This window comes from Haliotis rufescens, unplaced genomic scaffold (assembly GCF_023055435.1).
Source record: "Haliotis rufescens isolate VD_foot unplaced genomic scaffold, xgHalRufe1.0.p SCAF_17, whole genome shotgun sequence".
NCBI lineage: Eukaryota > Metazoa > Mollusca > Gastropoda > Lepetellida > Haliotidae > Haliotis > Haliotis rufescens.
The window spans coordinates 17,929,544-17,950,306 of record NW_025963857.1 but is presented as its reverse complement, the minus strand read 5'-3'; the positions used below and the strand labels follow the sequence as shown (position 1 = coordinate 17,950,306).

The 20,763-nt window shown below is 37.6% G+C and overlaps 1 protein-coding gene across 5 annotated transcripts in view; it reads left to right on the top strand.

Annotated features, from left to right (window-relative positions):
* LOC124137985 overlaps positions 1-20,763 on the top strand; it is a 203,286-nt gene that overhangs the window by 151,950 nt on the left and 30,573 nt on the right. For 4 of the 5 annotated variants that reach the window (XM_046504481.2, XM_046504475.2, XM_046504476.2 and 1 more), the window contains 2 exons: positions 9,899-10,093; positions 19,456-19,638. In XM_046504481.2, coding sequence (XP_046360437.1) covers positions 19,514-19,638 — 125 coding nt within the window. In that variant the 5' untranslated portion in view covers positions 9,899-10,093; positions 19,456-19,513. Of the gene's footprint in view, positions 1-9,623; positions 9,778-9,898; positions 10,094-19,455; positions 19,639-20,763 lie in introns of those variants that run through there. The other variant, XM_046504477.2, reaches the window with a different exon arrangement.

The window sequence follows — 20,763 nt, the reverse complement described above, 5'->3', positions numbered from 1 at the left end:
GGTGACATTTAAGTGATGAAGCTGGGAGGAGACACGTGGGCCCCCATCTCTACTTAGTGGGGTAGTTGTTACACTATGCCGAGTGAGTAGGTGAGCAACAGAGAATAGAAAAGGTTTCTGGGTATGATAAAGGGCAAGTTTGAACGCTTCTTGAGTTTTTATTATGCAACGTGTGATCTGAGGTCCGATGTAAATTTCGCGTTTTGTAAAACACTACGTCACCAGGCACATTTTTATAGAATGCGCAAGGCAACAAATTATTTTTATGTTGTAAAGATTGTTGGAAGTATGGTAACTTGATGTTTTCTAAACTATTATTTAATGTATGTTACAGGCATAAAAAGAAATATCGGTAACTTAATATTTTCTAAAATACTATTTAATGTATTGAAAATTGGTACAGTACAATCTCATTAAAATCAGATCCTAGTTCTGGCTGTTGCTATGTGAAGCGGTAGCGAGCACCAAGATCGGATTTTAATGAGATTGTGTAAGTCGTTCGGGATAGTGGGGGGTGCGGGGTTGGCCGGTGCTCATAATTCGGTAAAGAATAATATGTAAATGTTCGTTCGACTTGTAATAAAGTGTCGCTTGGCACTTCGTATGATTCATATCAATAAAAAAAACTATTTTGAAGCAATAATATTGTACGTTTCATGTTGGGCCAGTATAGAACAGCAGGTTGTGCGTTTGCTCGTTACGCAGAAAATCCGAATTCAAATTCCCTCGGGGTGATTCTAAATCGGTGTTAACGTTGTTTACCCTCCCCTTGAATATGCAAACCGGACGTTGCACTATAACATTTTCCAGTATTCCATTTTGTATCTGCTATATTTAAATCAAATGAGATATTTGTTACGTGGCTAGAAGTTCACTTCATCAACTAAATATAATGCACTTAATTATTCAGTTTACACGAGAACTGAATATCATCTCCCGCCATTTACGTACCACAAGGTACAATAACGACTGAAAGGGCTTCCTGAACTTGAGTCGACCCACGTGCTGCGGGCTATTACAGAATACACTATAATACTGTTACCCTATATCTTAAAAGCATTTCTTCCAAGAAAACCGGTTCGCCAATGACATCAAACACCATAAGAGGAATCCTAATTATGTTGACGTCCTTTTTACTGAAAGCTAGTTCCTTTCATATTATTTGGATAAAATTCAATCCTCTGTATTATCCCTCCCGTAACATTTGCAGCAAAAGCGTAAAAAATCTACTAGTTTCGACGCCACGGTCCTATTGACGTTGGTCGGAACAATAGGATTGGACTTGAGCAAGCTATTAAGATATTGCTGATCCCCTTTCCAAATTCCTGACTCGGAGCTGAGATGACAATGCTTATGGTCTAGTAACGAGAGATAAGACGCGGCGCTTAATACCAACTTAGAGTAATAATGATAACAGCTAACATAACTCGATAGTTCCATTGCCGCGAGGGACGGCTCGCCGAACCAGTGGCATTTTGCTGTCGCGTTCACTCTCTTCTTGTTGTAATTAGCATGGTAATCCTAATGTTACACGTGTCTCACAAGACCCTGTAGCTTACATGAAAATCGAAACTTTAAGTAAGTTTCCCGACAGGGAATTGGGTTGTCGCGTGAAAGCGAATTCCAAATTCCACACACGGAGAGACCTGGCCACGCGAGACTTGGAATCCGGTTTGAGGTTCCCGCGAGACTTGAAGTACGAGACTACCGACAGCCATTTTGAACCCCTTTGGCACCCGTTGTGATGTATCAAAACAGAAAAGTCAATTTTGCTTTTATGGAACGTGGAATGTAGATACCATTCCAAATTTATTTCGTGTTTTCCACACCAATGGAGAATGCTAATTTCCGCGACACCCAGAGAAATTGCCTCAAGCCACTGCAATAACCAAATATCGCAGTCACGAACCCAGGAGAATAATCCCGCGTGTTCTGTTTCTTGACGAATTCAGACTCGTAAGAGAACATAAAGAAACTACCCAAGAAATCGATTTATATCTTCCGTTCGGCTCATCCCAAGTCTTCGTCAATACCGTATGTTTGCGAAGACACATCCTCAAGTATTTCTTATATTAGGTTAGTACAGAGGAACACGCCGTTACATTATTTGCAGGAAATGATTGCAAGACTTCGAATTGAAAAGGTCTCAAGTGTGCGTTTTAACTAGACGATAACAACACGTCGTAACGCTATAGGTGGCGCTATAACTTCATGCACGTGCGATGTGTAAAAACTATGTTGCACGTGCGTTGTACCAAGGTGTGAAGATCGTAATTATCAGATCGTTTCCAATAATATGAAGGCAGGGCGGAGTTCTTTGGAAGCAGTGTTTTCATGTCGACTTTGTATGTTTACTCTAATCATGGATTTGTTAGTGTGTTCTGTGTGTTAAGTGCTCATAAGATTGCATGGTGTCTGTAAAGTGTCAAGTGTGTAAACTGTTTGAAAAGTATTATTTCAGTAAAACTGTCCATTATCATGGTAGATACACATAAGCACACATAATCCCTATTGATGCTGGGTTTCTAGGTATACGTGACATCGACGGTAATTTATTGATAAGTAACAGTGAGCGATTATTGCTAAACCGCATCAGCAACCCTGCAGCTATTCTTGGGATAAGTAGCCCATGTGAATTAAATACACATCAATTATCCGTGTTTACTTTTATATATAGTTTCTCAAACAGACTCGGACGCCAACATATCCGAAATCTGCCAAGCAAGACTCCTGTACTTTGGCAAGGCTCTCATGCCATGAAAATGATTCTCTTGGTTCCTCTCTATTATGTCCTAAAAGACCGGGGGTGAGACGTCTGTCATAGTGTCACGCTAAAAATAGCCATCCAATGAAACTACTCTAATGAGCGAGAAACATTTTGAGCTTAGAGACAGGAAAGCCGAGGCGAGGGCGGCGAATAGGCCGAATGTATTTATCCTAAAAGAATAGAGAAATAATATATTGGATCATCGAGGGTTCATGGTATGTGTGCAGACTTAGACGTCTGGTTCAACCACACAAACTATTTTCACTCATAATGTAAATAGAATAAAATTATGATGTAATGATTAGTTTTCAAAATAGTATATAATTTTTTTAAACAATTCTGCTCATGATATTGATCAGGTACCAGTGACACTGACGTTGTAAATGTAAACAGAATAAGGAATTTGCCACTTACTGTGAGTCTTATTATACTTTTGTACTCCTGTCAAACAGGATATAGAAAATAATATTCGTACTTTATTGCAATACCGATATGAAAGTACAACTGTCTGTCTGAGGTTGCTCTTATCAGATATATATATCAGTCTTGTGTGTATCTCTCTTGGGATGAGATTGTTCTCGGGTTTTATCCAAATAAGATACAGCCACCATTCCGCCTGGCGAAAGCATTGGTGGTTTAAGGCTTGAAGAACGTCTTAATGCCACTTCCCGTATAAATCCCCGAACGTGCATGGATATGTCGCTTGTAATTATTATATGTATTAATTTGGACTGATTAATCCACGTTTCACCTCAGATCGCAACGCTAACCATCGTTTCTATGGTTACTAAAGCGTAATGAAGTTCTGCTGCCCTGTTGATGAAATTCACAACGTGAATTTATTTTGAACTGACAACTGTCTGTCAACACAACGAGCATCACTAATTACCACACTTCACACTGTCACCTTACATCCGGGTCCTGCTCGTGTTTATGCACAGTAAAAGAGGGTTCTGGTTTTAATTAATCCCACCACTTGACGCCAAAGGCGTTCGTATACATGATTCGTTACAGCGTGTTTACTTTATGTAAAACGTCAACTCGAGTTTACAGCCCTTGATGGAAGATTCGTGTTCAGGAATTTTCCGTATCTCTTGAAAGTATTTTCGGGCTGTTTTGTGCATTACCTAGTTTTATTTAGAACAGATGGAAAAAGTGTAGCATTTTTTATAGACCTTCAATTTCATTTCCGCGCGATGAGTATCTGAAGCTATAAAGAAGTTTTTATTTGGTAGTTCTTGGAGCGGCATATAACGTTTGTTTATAGAGCGTTTCATGGCGGGTCTTTGCTTGTAGAGTATATCTCGTTTCCTTATGACCCCCGAAAACAACATTCTAGCCGTAGGTCACAACATGATACAAAGGAATTGTACCAATATGGCGTATCTTGTCGCTGTCAACTGTGAACGCTTTAACTACGCGGCTTCTCAAACGCCCCAAGCCAGAAGAATTATGAAATATTGGGCCGAAAGGTATCGTGCATTCACGCTGGTCTCCGTTGACGTAGAATTGGCCCTGAATTGGTTTTTGCACCGACGTGACATCGCCACATGCTAGCACACGTCACAACTGAGTGTATGAAGAGTTATGCCCCTTGATTCAGATTCCGACGTGAATGCTTTGATTCCAGGTACTGTTAGTGTTGTACATCTTCTATATCTTACGTTCAGTAACCAGGATAAATAATAACATGGTCTTGATTTGATACCTATAGTTCTAAATCTGAATTAATGGTTATAATAAAATAGTCTTCACGATGCTAGTTGCAATTTCGGATTTGTCCTATATTGAAACGGGGCCATATGACAGGATTGATGACAACGCTTCAACGTATATATGACGGCGGTCTGGACCAGACAATCCAGGGATTAACACTCTGAGCATCGTTCTACGCAATCCGGATGCGATGACATGCATCAACCAAGTCAGCGAACCTGACCAGCCGATCCCGTTAGTCGCCTCTTACGACAAGCATAGTCGCTTTTTACGGCAAGCATGAGTTGTTGAAGACCTGTTCTACCCCGGATCTTCACGGTTCTAACTTTGATTGTTGGCTCATGTTAACCGATTCACGTCATACTTCGGTTGACCTAAGTTGTCCATATACCTACTGAACCCCTTGGGTGCGATACCCCGGTAGCATCCCCCAAGTGACGTCATCGTTAAAGCTAATTCTTTTCATTTATTGATTCAGTCCTGAACTAAAGCATTTTAATGAATACCTTTAACTAGGTATTAATATTATATGTGTATACTGATAAGCGTCAGGATACGGTAAATGTCAATTGTTTATATTAATCTTTTAGAAGCAATAACATGGGCGGATACAGCTTTTTTGAAAAGGGGGGTGCACAATTAAGATCTATTTATTGTCTTTGGTGGTAATTTATACAGAAATAAAGATTTGTTTCGAAATAAAAAAGGGGGGGGGTGATTGGTGCGCACCCCCCACCCCCACCCCACCCCACTCGCTGTATCCGCCCATGAATAATAAAACTTTGGGAATGATTATGCATGTCCGTTTATGTTCATCGCGTTATTTTGAACCTTTTTGTTTCACATGAATAATTAAGTAGAACAGGAACAATGGCAGCTTTTTCAAGAAATGTAATGCTTGTTAACCTCTTATAGCTGTGTAATATAGCAATACACATATAGGTCATGTGTTTTACCTGTCTCCTGGCCGCCATTTTGTAATATATACGAGGTTGCATTTTATATGTTTTATTTCGTATCCTGACCTTGGGTATGCTTAGTTAACACTGGTTAACTCAGGCTGAATCTTGTCAGCCCTGCTTGCCAGACATGTTGTTTTGTTTTTGTTTGTTTGTTTGTTGTTTTAACGCCGCACTCAGCAATATTCCAGCTAAATGGTAACACAGGTTGACTCATTTGGCTCGAATTTTAACAATTGGACACACGTTGTGGTAACGTGATTTTTTAATATATATCTATGGCTAAGAATTATAACTACATAATTGATAGTACTGCACATCCTGTTTTTATTGATCGGGTGATAATATATGAACATAGCTGTAGTTGAGTTATTTTCTGTTTCACAGTGTATTAAATAGCAATATCCTAAAAAAATCATCACCATTTCCATTTACGTTGGCGCCAGAGCGGTATACACTTATTCGTGAACATTTAACCCGCGCTTATCGGAGCCTTTTACACATGTATTTAAAAGGTTATGTCAGCGTGGATAGCTCTTTGAGTACATTTATAATGAAATATATGAAATCTTGCTCTTAGGCTGAAGGGTCGTCGATATGAACTGAAATGAATCACAAGGTCGTCGAAAATAACCCAGCTGTCGATTGTGTCTGCTGTGGACATAATATATTACTTCGAATTCTTCAAGACATATATTTGTATATAGAAATGACAAACGGCAGGTAAATATGATAATTTAGAACCTACAATGGTGAAATTGCCACATCAATAAACTACATATGTTGCCGTGTGCAACGTTGCGAGTTATTGATGACGTGGTATTAATGTATACATCACGTTGAGAGAACGATGAATGCATGTGAAACGACATTGTGATTTAGGTTAAAAAACATGATATATTATATTCTTGCAAAGATAACTGATGGGAAATATATATTAATACTTCGTCAGATTCAGGGTACGGATATGACGTTCGTCTCTGAAAAAATAATATTGATCCTCCATTCCATATATACACGGTCATGATGTCAATCACTGGATTGTCTGGTCCAGACTAGATTATTTACAGACTGCCGTCATATAGCTGGAAGATTGCTGAGTGCGGCGCTAACAACAAACAAACAAACAAACATATATACACGTGAGAAAAGGTACTACTTATTTTCATATGTCCCGAATTCAATGTTTCTTTTGGTTTTGGATTTATCTACATAAGAAATATGAGGGGGGGGGGGGGGGTAGCGGAATACAGCGGGACTAACTTATTGTTCTGCTTTATTTACCAATTTAGTGTTCAAATCGAAAAAAATCTATGATACTGTATACCAGATCATCATATTCACATTTATATGATAACGACAGTCGTCATAAAATCTGATATTGCCCTCGTTAACGAATAAAAATACTGTCTACTTAATGTCTCTGTGGTCTGGCAATTGCTGTACAGTATGTTCACGGGTGATCAGAATTGCAGATGTGCATTGCCTGCCATTCGCTCGAACCTTTCTGTGTATGTATTTCGAGTAGAATGTGTATAGTTCCCGATAGGAAGGCTAAGCACTGATTTTATTGGTGTAGACCCCACCATGTTAGGACCTAGGAGGGGTCATTTTATTTAATAGATAATTTGTTAACTATCAGTTTCATAATTTGTGGGGGGGGGGGAAACAAATTTACTCCTAATAGAATAACGCAGCGCTATAAACTTGATCATACATGCAGCTGAACCAGCCTCTGTAATCTCCCGTTACAGTATTCCATATGCTGCCTCGAAGTTCAGTGGAGACTAGATAATTCCCCAATTACATATTGCAGCAAGTTAAGTCTTATTGTTAACGATAAAATGACACAAGGCTGGAATGACGGGAGCGGGGATCTAATTGTTGTTTACTGCCCTGGTGGTCTATAAAATGCCCATGATTATCGTGATTACCGGGTAATTATCGTCAGGTTGCGGAAACTGTAGAAGAAACACAGATAATGTGCTGCAATTACTTCAGCCTACAGTTGGTCGTAGCTGTTGGTTAAGTCACGGAAACTGGTAGCCTCTGATTTGTTATAGTAATATATATGTTGTAAAGGAAATAACTGCATTATGATTTTTGATATGGGATGAGATATATCAAGTTTAATTTTTACCTTTGATGAATAATTAAACGTCTTTAGTCGTTTTCAATAAAACTATTATTAAATAGTCTTAGCGGAAAGTTGAAGTCGTTCCTCTTGTCATACAGTCTTGTGGAGGGTTTGTTTATGCATGCAATTAAAATTGGAGGGCTATTTGAGTCTCACCTCACTTTAAAAAGAAAACACTATAATGTGATATAAAATGAGTCACTCATTTTGGAGTTATTATAGAGAATAAAAGTATATACAAATCATATTATTTTTAAACTTTCAAATGAAATATGGAATAAATTTACATAAAATAAAGAAACTAGAAATTATGAATACTTTAACTCTGATGTAACTGATGGGCATCACTGTCAGATAGTATTTCAATCAGTTTATTCGTGTCAAATCGTGTCACATGCATATGACCTGTGGTTGGTTGGTTGGTTGGTTGGTTTGTTGTTTAACGCCACACTCAGCAATATTCCAGCTATATGACGGCGGTCTGTAAATAATCGAGTCTGGACCAGACAATCCAGTGATTGACATCATGAGCATCGATCCACGCAATTGGGATCGATGACATGCATCAACCAAGTCAGCGAGCCAAGACCACCCGATCCCGTTAGTCGCATTTTACGACAAGTATGGGTTGCTGAAGACCTATTCTACCCCGGAATCTTCACGGGTCCATATGACCTGTGATACGACCAGCAATGTCTGTGTCGACAAAGAGAAGGATATGGAAGTCTTTGTGAATTTTTACTCTTTGAAATGTAGGATGTCTACGACTTTACACATGCTAAAGCCTTTAAATGAATTCATAATAGCGGATAAAAGTGACATCTTGACTATTTGATTTTTCACGTTTTCTCCTTTAGGTTTATATTTATATTTTACCAGAAACCTGAATAGAAAGAAAGAAGGGGCGGTGGTGTAGCCTAGTGGTTAAAGCGTTCGCTCGCCACGCCGAAGTCCTGGGTTCGATTCCCAACATGGGTACAATGTGTGAAGCCCATTTCTGGTGTCCCCGCCATGATATTACTGGAATGTTGCTAAAAGCGGTGTAAAACAATACCGATCAACTAATTCACTCATTCACTGAATGTAACGAATATTGGCTGTCCTTTATCGTGTTGTGCATGAAATTGCCTGACACCATACTGACGTTACAAGTTGACTCTATGTACGATTATGTGATGTGATGATGATGTTTGTTGGTTAACGCCGGACTCAGCAATATTCTAGCTATATGACGGTCGTCTGTAAATAATCGAGTCTGGACCAGACAACCCAGTGATTGACACCTTGAGCATCGATCCAGGCAATTGGGATACGATGACATGCATCAATCAAGTCAGCGAGCCTGACCCCCCCCCCCCCCCCCCCCCCCCCCCCCCCCCCCCCCCCCCCCCCCGATCCCGTTAGTCGCCTCACACATAGTATGGGTTGCTGAAGACCTTTTCTAACCCGGATCTTCACGGGGCCTGTAAAAATAGTAGTAGAGTCTAGTGGTAGTTTAATTATTGTAGTGGTAATATGTGATTGAGGCACATTAGTTAATCCACACAGTTTGACACGAATAAATATGTGCATGTACAATAACCACAAACATTGCTCAATAGAGCCGATATTTAAAATATCAAACTTTCAGTTTCGTACGAAAACACTGAAAATCGATAATGCGATATCATTTTTTAATGCATAAACAATAGATAGATCAACATTTATACCAAGCAGCAATTTCTATAGGATGTGTAACGGATATGATATCTATAGCTGGGCCGATTCCTTAACGCTATTCAACATATTATAGCTGCAATATCTTCGTAACTGAAGCGGCGGAGAAAATCACGAAACCAGAGTTACCAGACCTAATATTTCTGTAATTAGGCAAATTTTCTTAAGCTATGTCTATTTGTGCTTCCATTGCTACTTCCAAAGCCGTTTACCTCCCCTCCACATCTCGCATCCACAGCGTAAACCGAGATGCTCCCGTGCGCACCATCCTAACGCATGTTGCAATGCTCTTATTGATCTGTGTAAAATTGTTCCGCCCTTGTGACCGACGGCACAGTCGCTCCATCCGTTCATTCATTCACATCGGTCGGCGATGTTGATTCAAGGCTCTCGTTTTATTGTGGAAAGCTCATGGTTTTCTACGATGCTTCTACATTTATTGCAGTGATGTGCGTTGATTCAAATGCAGCGCTACCGAAAGGGTATAAATATTTACGGGGTGCAATTTGGGTGTACACCTCGCACCTGTCTTGTAGTTGTGTAGGAATGGTAAGCATGGTAAAGCTTTGTCAGAACTAATGATTTTCGTTTCCTTTGTCGCAGATTTGGCCTACAGTGCCAGAATTGAACACGCGGGAATGGATACGTTTTGACATTGGAGCAAGAGCTTTTCATAAAACGTGTGAGGTCAGGCGAGGGGATTCGTTTGGAAGCAGACGACAGAAGTGGGAATGCGAGCAGCGGTGGAATTTGTAAATACAGCGATGTTGTGTCGGCCGCGGCCTGGTGCTAGTACAGGTAGGATTCTCTACTCGTTGTGAATATGTGCGTCTGTTGATGATTAGTGGTTTGTATCATCCTTAACGTGGAAGGAAAACGGACGATTAAGATTCGTAAACATTGTTCTAATTATGGGCACTATTAGATTCGACCAGGCAAGATCAGCGTTCAGACACACCTGCTCTCACAGTGTTCAAGAGAAGAGGTCGTCTTGTGTTGGTGCGATCTTGTTCAGACCTTCATGATAATGAAAAGAATTGGTCTTATTTTGTAACTTTGCTCTACACGTAGATCTATAGATCTACATTCCCATTAAACGTACCCGAATGTGAGCTGCGTCTACTAACACAGTATTTAGGCTACCTTATTTTCGATGTCAGAGCAGAGTTAGGAATAACATCCACGCATGGTGGCCAAGGCTTGCCGGGCTTACAAGTACATGTACTCCAGTACCTGAGTACTAAGGCCCATTTCACCTAACACTTCATACATGATCGGAAAATTGCAGGTCTCGTAATTTGCAGTAAATGTTGGGATAGATTTTTTTCATCCATTTGAGCCTAGATCTAATATCAATGCTGCTGAAGGAAAAACTCCACAAAAACGTCATCATGATTATTCTGTACAGCTGTTGCTCAGTTGAATTTATGATTCATTAACAATTATATATTACTTCCAAACCTAGGATAGACAATCCTCGACTATATAAAGAAATATTACAAATATGTAAAAAAAAATTTTTATAGTTTCACATCTGTTTGTGAATGTTATTAAAGCACATTTCCCCCAATATTTTGTCTGCAAGAGCAGTTTAAACTGTTACTTGAAAAAAAACTGAAGTCTTTTTGCCATGTTCACAATAACAATTAATAAGCTTGTGCATTGAATAATCATTTTCTGATGGTAATAGACAGACACATGCACTTACATTATATATATATATATATATATATATATATATATATATATATATATATATATATATATATATAAAGATTTTAAACAGTAAACTATATATATTTTAGAGATATGAAGTCAAAAAAATATGTGGCAATTTTCATTTCTCATTTTTTACTCATCTCTGAGTTATAATCAAGCAATATCAAATGCATTCTTTCAGTCACAATAATAAGGATATTCTAAGTGTATTTCAAAGCCTAAGGGTTGATGCAGTTTGTGATTAAAAGGGCAAGGGAAACATCTTAGGACTATAGTGCCTAACTGGACTCTATGGTCAAATCACTAGAGCATTAAGCACCCAGCTGTCCCACACGTACAAGGGTGCTATTGTGCAGTTATGAATACTAGTATTCTTGCCTCAGTGTAGCATCAATTGGGAAGGAGGGGATGTTGTCTTTGAAGTTTCCCCCTGTACTATTTGAATTTAGGGTACCCCAAACCTCTTAACGCTAACATTAGGGTTACCACAAGGTCCCCTCGACCATGCTTTATTTTGGACACTGTATGGACTGTTGTTGAGCACACTACATTGTGCAGTACAGAAGTAGCTAGATTTTACTGGACTTATCACTAAAGTCACAGACTGCCAGTGTTTCTGGTAATCCAGTGTATAAATCTTTAAAGTTTTTATTTTACTTTTCTGGAATGTTTTTTAATACACCATCGTAAGGCTGAGCAAGGCAGTATTCCTAAATGCACTTGATACTGATAAGCAATATCCATGCCACTACAAATTGATAAACTATAATTGATGTCAACACTCACTGGGGGTAACCAGGCATTAAATATCATTTCCAGCTGTTTAAAGCCAATGGATACATCATACAGGGGCTAAGTGGCCAATGTCGGAGGGCAGTATTGAGTAACCTTTACTATGTTTATTAATAACAAGTCAGACAACCTGCTGCACTGGACAGTGTGTTTATGAGAGTTCTACCTGTCAGCATGGTCATTATTAGTGCTTGAAAATAAGGCTGAAAGTAATGGAATCTTGTCATAACCCTTATGTTAAAAAATGTATTTTAGGGGATCCGTAGATTGAAATAATAGCTCTTGGATTGAAATATTAGCGCAGTGTTGAAATTAAGGTTTCCTTAGAGTTGATCATGCTGATGCTATAGGGTATGATTCTAGGAACCCCCTAAATCTTTAGATTTTATTATTTTGGTATATGACAAGGACTCATTTACGATATGTATTTACATGCTTAATTTCAAACACTTTTAACAGCAAACCTCAAGAACCCCAAGACCCCTTAATTTCGTACAGCTGTCATATGAAAACAGAGTTTGAAATAATGTATGAAAGCCAAGGATCTTTGTCATACTTACAATGAGGATCCTAAGGTTTATATTGAGACTACAAGATTTAAGAGCTTCCTGATATTAAAATACTGTAGTGGAAAATCTCAAGGCCCCTTGAACATGTTTACCTCTTAATTTCTAACACTGTAACAATAAGGCATCTAAAATCTTCTATTCCCAGTCTCTTTTACTTGAACATTGAATAAATTGGGCTTATGTTATATAAAGAAGTATTAAAGAACCTTCTGATTTGTGTTGTCAAAACATTTATATGAAGGAAATTGCAATAATAAAATTGGAGTAAGTGAATTTAGATATTTTATCCAGTCAGTATTTTGAAATTTGTTCAACCGCTGCCAAATATTTTGGCAAGACCACTAGTTGGTGGGTAATAGTTCCAAGTTCTTTTGCAAGTTTCTTCTCTCAAGTATAGTGACATTCTCTCATTTTGTTTCTTGTGATAAAGATAATGTAATCAATTATCAAAGTCAGCGAACTAATCATATTCTATTCCAGACAAGTGGAATAATCATTAACATGATCATGACATCTGTAAATTCAGAATAGCATTAAGTCTTCATTTCCATGCATTAAAATTTAGTGTCACTTGGTGAAATATACATCATATAATGTATTTGTCATTTGCATGAAAAAATGTGTATCACAGTGATTTTGCTACAGACAAATTGGCAATAGGGCATTTTCATGATTTATCCACTCTATATCATTACAAAATATCATGTATGTTCAGAGCATTTTGAATGACATTCAGTCAGTGTCCTGGAAAATGAACAGATTTGAAATACTGTATTATAAACAGAATGAAAAGACTTCAGTCAGTCGTTGAAACAGAACAAAGTCTCTTTTTCATTTATCATGTTCAAATAACCTTGGTACAGTATTCCAATAAAATATGATGAAATCATTATTTTCAAACACACTGCTTCTTATTTCACATATTATTGAAATTCTCTGGTCCTCATGTACAAAGGAAACTCCAATATGATAAAAGCCTTATTTTCTTTATGAGCTATATCAATATGTTTATGTGTCTGATACTGATTATTTATCGACCTGTGAGCATCTAGTCATTAGAATGTTGATTAAGTGGTATTTTTGGCCCGTTCTTACCATAGGAATATTTTTCTGATATATGTTTTCATAACCTTTGTCTCTTTGAGCTGAGGATTATGTTTTTCAAGCATAATGTTTTGATCCCTACCACCTTCCTGTGTTGGACGTTTTTTTCTGACTTGTCCTGGAAACAATTTAATCTCCATCTAATGTTCAGACATCTGAAGCTTTAGGAAACCAAGTCTATGAGTAGTATCATGTCATCTTATGATTAGCGACTCATTGTGGCATTGTACCTTCCATCTTTGTACTTCACAGAGAGTAAAAAGGTATCAAGCACAGTTGTTTTGTTGGGAGGGAAGTTTGGCTCAATGATTTATGACTGTAATGTGACAGACCTGAGTATTTAATTCAAAAGACCTCATTAAAATACTGATGAAATGGTAATGAGCTTTGGCAAAGAATTTCCTTCAGTTTCTGACTCATGGCTTGATCATTACAAAACTGTATAAAAAAAGACAGCTTTTATGTTGGTCTGTTTTATCAGTAGAGGTATTCTTAACTTAAATTTTAGAGTTAAGAACTAAAACAAAAAAACTAGTGTATCATGTAATTTGTTCAGCTAATGTTAAATAATTACGCTGAAGAAAAATGTCTTGTAATCTCAGTCAAGGGATAAATGTGATATCAGGCATCTATTTTAATGCACAATAAGCTGCACACTCTGTTTGTGTTTTGAGTGATGTACACGACGATAAAAGGACTAAGCTGCAAGTTTTTTCTGGAACTTTGTACAAGACTTCCATCAGTTCCAGTTCAGTATTTGATGGAAGAAAATACCAGCCTTAGCAGGACATTGCCAGGCTAAATCACTAGTTTTTTCGCATTATCACATGGATTTGCTACTTTATTGGAAATCTGTAGTTCGGAGACTGTATGCCGGGTTTGATTCAAGATTGGAGGTTTTTAACTTGTTCGTAGCTCTCCGTATGCTATCACTATATCAAGTAGGGCTCCAGGCATGTTTTATTAAATCTATCACAAACGTGAATGCTATCCTAGGTAGTTGTTCTGGATATCAGGGAATACTGAAAGTGGTTGTGTCAGCTTTGAAGCACTCTCCAGTGAAATTTAGTGGCCCGTTCTACTGAAGTTGTTTTCACAGCAATGATGAATATCACTCTTTCAGTCACTGTGTTGAAATTTAAGTCAACCAATGTAGGATATTGGATGTAGGATTTAGCTAGGATTATTTATACTGTAGGTTTCTGAAATGACGCAAGTTCCAAATGATGTGCTGTTTCAGAAGGCTTGGTTGTGTTTCAATTTAAGCAGTTTCTTGAGTCCTTGGGGTTTGCTGTTAGTGTTACCGCCTCCTACTTAGGTCACTAATCCAAAGTTAATCATAATAATAATACATGGATTCTGTATCAAATATATTTTTGTTTACATTAATTATTTATTCTTTCTTTATCATGATAAATCTCTATCATGATAAATCATATTATGACCAGCTGATGATATATTGTCCCAGCCTCTATGATAAATCTGGGGTAGTGTTGTTGATTTTGACAACATGATCTCTCCCAAATCAAACCACTCACTTACCAACCCATTAAGTGAAGGGGGTAAAGGAGATATATTAACAAGTGAAAAAATCTCCTTTTCTCCCCCCTGTCACAAGATGAGAGAAACATAAAATTTCACAAGACACATGGAATAACCTATTTGTTATATACATTTTGTGTAGTTGTTTACTGGAAAATTAAATTATTTCATTACAAATGTAAAACCTTGAAACGTAAATTCTCCCTAACTGACACAGGGATGGTTCACCAACCCCTGTATTTGCAACTTAAAAAGTAGTTTCGTGTTTGCAAAATCTTATGAAATATAACCAAAAGTATAAAAAAATATTTACTGTCACGAAAATTCTATCATACATTTAGATATGATTTTATATATATATATACAAAATCAATTTTAACAAAAAATGTTTTTTAAAACTATGAGACCGCTGTTGGAAGTGAAAGAATACAACAAAAATGGTGCTTTCAAAAACGAACAGTCTCGACTGACGATTTAAGTGAGAAATTTACAGTTGATAACAAAACATTTTCAAGAGAATAAAAAACAAACGGCAAGAAAGATATTAACTTCATAAATGTCCATTGGTCATCTGTATGGGCTAGACACTTACAATAAAGGGAGACAATTTGAGGGGAGGTAACTCTTGTATGACAATAGTTACTTCAAAGTGTTTTGTTCACTGCAATGAAAATATCACTTTTCTCAACTCCAGAAAACTCAGTCTTTCACACTGAAGTATACAATGATTATCGGTAGTAATAGTAAACAACTAAGGTTGCATTAAAAGAAGAAGTCTTCTTCGGCACATTTTTCTCAAAAGTGAGGAGAGAGGTAGGACTTCATGATTTATTTTATTGAAAACAAAAGTGATGCATAATGAAAAGTTTAAATTTGTTCCCACCAAGAATATCGAGAAACACAGATTTTTAACCATGTGAACACAATGTCAGTTATCAAACATTTCTTTTTAAGAGAATATACTTCATATGACGTGAAAATTATAAAAACATTTTTTATTGGCAATGTGAATGACTAAGCGTGTGAAGCGGTGTATTTAAAGTGAGTATGAAGCAGTATTCCCAAGAAGCGTTTCTTTATTTTTTATCCCTCTGATTAATGATCATCATGATTTAAGGTTTTCATTTACATAGATGTTACGAACCTATTTGGAAAACATAATTTTAGGTTGGATGATTATTTTTCACATAAATTATTTATCATATGCAATGAATACCATCTGTATGCTTGGCAAGAAGGTTGCCAAGGGGGTGTGGATTAATGAATGCCACATGAGGTACAGGCTAACATTTCTTGGCACATGCCTTGTATCACCATATACGTATACTTTCAGTATGATTAAACAGCTGTTTGAAATATGTTAAGAAACAAGGGATCTCACCTGGCATGTCTGCATTGAAACCTCAAGCAATAATTTGCATCCTACCAGTGTCTTGCGATGCTTGGTCCCTACAACTTGTACAAGTATGGCATGTTACAAGTGAAATATTAGACACTTACTAGTTGATACCCAAAGGAATCTGCCTGAAACTGCCACACACAATACTCATCAGAAATATCCTATGGGCATATGGAAAATAAAGACTTGATGATTTCCTGTTATAATTAATTTGACAAGTTCTGACAGCGGTAGAAACTAACATGTTTAGTCCACTATTCCTTATAATGATAACATAGTTCAAAACCCTTAAAAGTGCAAATTTCTACTAGTCCTTATGATACCTTAACTATTGGGTGGTTTGGCAAGGTCAACTCGACTAGTGCCAATTTCTAACGCTGGCTTAGAAAATGAGGGTCTTTTGTCCTGAAAGGAAGAATATGTACCCTCCTGAATCCTCTAGGCAAGGCAAGTGCAAATACATTTGATATTTAGCCTATGTTGTATCCAGTGTTTAGGCTTTATGATTAAAGACGAGAGGTCCCTAGATTCTAACAGAAACCTCAAGGAACCAAAGCCTTGAATCAATTTCTAATTGATATTATTATTCAGCCGAGTGCTGAGAAAATAAAGTTGACAGGTGAATTAATAGCCACTCACCTGAAGCAATCACTTTAAAGGTATCCTTTTAATGATTCGAAAGTTCTTATTTTTTATAAGGTATAATTACAGTTATAATGGAGAGCGCTGCAGAAATGAGTTTTTGGATCTGATGTGATACATCACATTGATGTTTGTTTGTTTTGTTTGTTTGTTGTTTAACGCTGCACTCAGCAATATTCCAGCTATATGACAGCGGTCTGTAAATAATCGAATCTGGAACAGACAATCCAGTGACTGACATTATGAGCATCAATCCACCCAATTGGGATACGATGACATGCTTCAACCAAGTCAGCGAGCCTGACCACCCGATCCCGTTAGTCGCCTCTCACGACAAGCATAGTCGCCTTTTATGGCAAACATGGGTTGCTGAAGACCTATTCTACCCCGGAACTTCACAGGTCAGAACATTGTTGAACTAAACATGAAATTTATTACCTGTTTTAGAAGCATAGAACATAGTTTGAAATAGACTTGTGAATCATAATTTCCTTCTGTAACAAACAAGTCTTTATGTGTGCTGGGGAAGTGACATCATGGGATAAGGACAGACACATGTGACAGGGCTGAGTTTGAAAACAGCCCCCAGTTGTGTTAGAACCAATGTAAGAGGACCAAAATAGCCAAGGCCAGTTGACTGAATGGCATGGTTTTGTAGGAATACGAGAGTAATGCAATGTGTTTTTTTCAGATGTTCAGACCGACAATGCTGTTAGAATCAAATACCGGTAAATGGTGTATGACAAGGTCGTAGACATTTAGGTGTTGCTACAATATGCTTTTTAGGATTGTCGGAAAGACAGTGCTGTTAAATACAAATAAATGGTGTATGACTAGGTTGATAACATTTTGAACAATCTGGATAGACATAAATACCAATCTCTTTACATCGTGTGACATAATTACTTGCAAATATGATAAATGATTGTGTGAAATTGATGCTTGTATTTGAAGTTCACGAAATAGGAAATTGAAATTGATGAATGTCACAGGCTTTAGAAATACTCATTGAAGCTCTCCATAAGTAAATCGGGGAGGGCTGTATCATGAAACAAATAGACAAGCATTCAGCAAGAGTGATATACTATCAAGTCCAGTGGTAGAAACTAACAGTTTTAGTCCACTAGTTCTTATAATGATATTTATAACATATAGTAAAACCCTTAAAAATAGCAAATTTCTACTCGTCCTTATGATACCTTAGCTATTGGGCAGTTTGGCAAGGACTATAAGACTAGTGCCAATTTCTAACCCTGACGTCATACACAGATCAAGATACATGGGGATTCCTGGTAAAGATATAGGTCTCCAGCAACTTATGCTTGTTGTAAGAGGCAACTACATCCGGTAAATGGATCGGGTGAGCAGATCGATGACTTGATTGATTGCAGTCATTGTATCTTATTTGTATGAGTGTTGCTTATGATATCAATCACTGGATTATTTGGTCCAGACTTGTTTATTTACAGACCACTGTTGTATAGCTGTAATATTGCTGAGTGTTCCAAAGTACCCTCAGTATGAAGGACTATGAACAAACCCACTGATTAAGTTAATACTACTTACATTCTTTACTTCAAACACTGCTGTACATATCAGGGTTAGAAACTAACAGTTTTCGTCCACTTGTCCTTATAATGATAACATATAGCAAAAACCCTAAAAAGGGCAAATTTCGACTAGTCCTTATGATACCTTTACCATTGGGCAGTTTGGCAAGGACTATAGGACTAGTGCCAATTTCTAACGCTGCATATATCATGTATATATATATATATACAATACATGATACATATATATGTGTATTCAGCAATAGAGACTAACCCCTCTCAGGTGGTCACTTGTACGCGAGACGGGAGAGCCCCCTGCTAACAGTTTTAGTCCACTAGCCCTTTTAATGATAACGTATAATAAATCCCTTAAAAAATGCAAATTTCTACTAGTCCTTATGATACCTTAACCATTGGGCAGTTTTGTAAGGACTAGTGCCAATTTCTAATGCTGTGTATATACTTTCTTCAAAATTAAGAATGAATGTCAAATACCTTAATGTTAAAAGTTGAAGATTTAGGGGTCTTTAGATTCAAATACCATAGAACATCACTACCCTCAGCATGCTCAGTTTTAACAATGAAGATAATAATGATAAACAAGATAAACTCTTCTGATGTTATTTAGTGTACACCAGTACCTATATGTATTCATCCTACTAGACTAGATATGAGAGAAAGCCAATTATAACTTGTGTGTGCACTTATTGATCCATATATTTAAGTCCCTCAGCACACATTTTTACCAGTTTGAGTGAGGCTGAAGTAAATGTCATATTCTTCAGTGACTGCACTGATAAATCACTAACAATCTATCTAATATACTTGACATTTGTTTTTCAGGGGACTTCTAGCTGGTTCTACTTCAGTTGGTGTGCTGCCGTTGGTGTTGTGACGCAAGATGTTGCAGATTCCGTTTTGGAGGGCCCAGCGGTCCCTGTGCATTGCCTTGCAGCTCGTCATATTCCAGAGTTTCAATGTGCTGTCTGTGCTGGGAGTAGGGGGGCTCTGCTCTAAAGCTGTCGCGTAAGTCTAGTGTTCTGAGATGTACGCATTATGCCTGCAGGGCGGGATCAGCCACTTGCATGAAGCAATCTGCCCTATGTTTAAGCAGGGATTAATGTAGGCTATCTCTAAGCCTAATATCATTTGGAAAGGATTTTGGACACCGTTAGTAAGATGCTTAAAAGTCAGAATCCTTTGGATGAAATTTCTTACTATTTTGTGTGCCAATTGATTGAACTTCTTATGGTGAATTTCAGTACAGAGAACTGAATTTACTTCTGTAAAAATATGATTTTTGAAGGACATTAATTCCTCATTTTAACCGAGACAACCAATGTTTCTAGTCATTATGCTGCAGGCATCATGTAGAAAGTCCTGCTTAATCCCTATAGAGTATCCTTAAGGCAATAAAACATACTTATGTGTAATAGTTTGTTTAAGTCATAGTGTTATTTAGTATACAGCTTAGAAAATATAGGTGTAATTTGTTTTGTCTGCAGCTCTCACTTCTAATTCGACCTGTAGGATCCTAGGTATAACAGGCCCCAGTGCGTCCTTCTTGTCCTTATGTTTGACACAACTTCATTGAGGATTGGGTGGTTTAAGTGTGTGACCTGGCTGATTGTGTTTCAGTACCTACAGTGCAACTTGTTTACCTGGTGCCCACTATTAACAGCACCATTTACAGGCTGTCACTGAGATATTGCTGGAATTTTGTCGATTTGAGCGAAAAGCAGCATGCTCACTCTCTGAAATATTTTTTTTCCATAATTAGCCTAGATAAAAAACTCTAAGATCGACGCTGTTGGGTCACATTGATATGCCATCATCCAAGCCACCGAGTCTGACCACCCAATCCATTAAGGGACCGATTCTAACCCTGAACCCCATGGATTCCCAATTTAGTTGCTTCTTACGACCATCAATGGAATGCTGGGGTCACATTCTACCCCTGAACCCAACAGGATCCAAGATCAAACAACTCTAGTTGATAAATAATCATCTCAAAGATTAACACGGCATGATAACTGTCATTCTAAGTGACACTTCTGGTAAACCAGGATAAGTTGAGTTGTGACCTGACAATTATCCCTGTATGATTATGTATGAGGTCCCCCCACTGGCATCGTACAAGTTGTACGATGG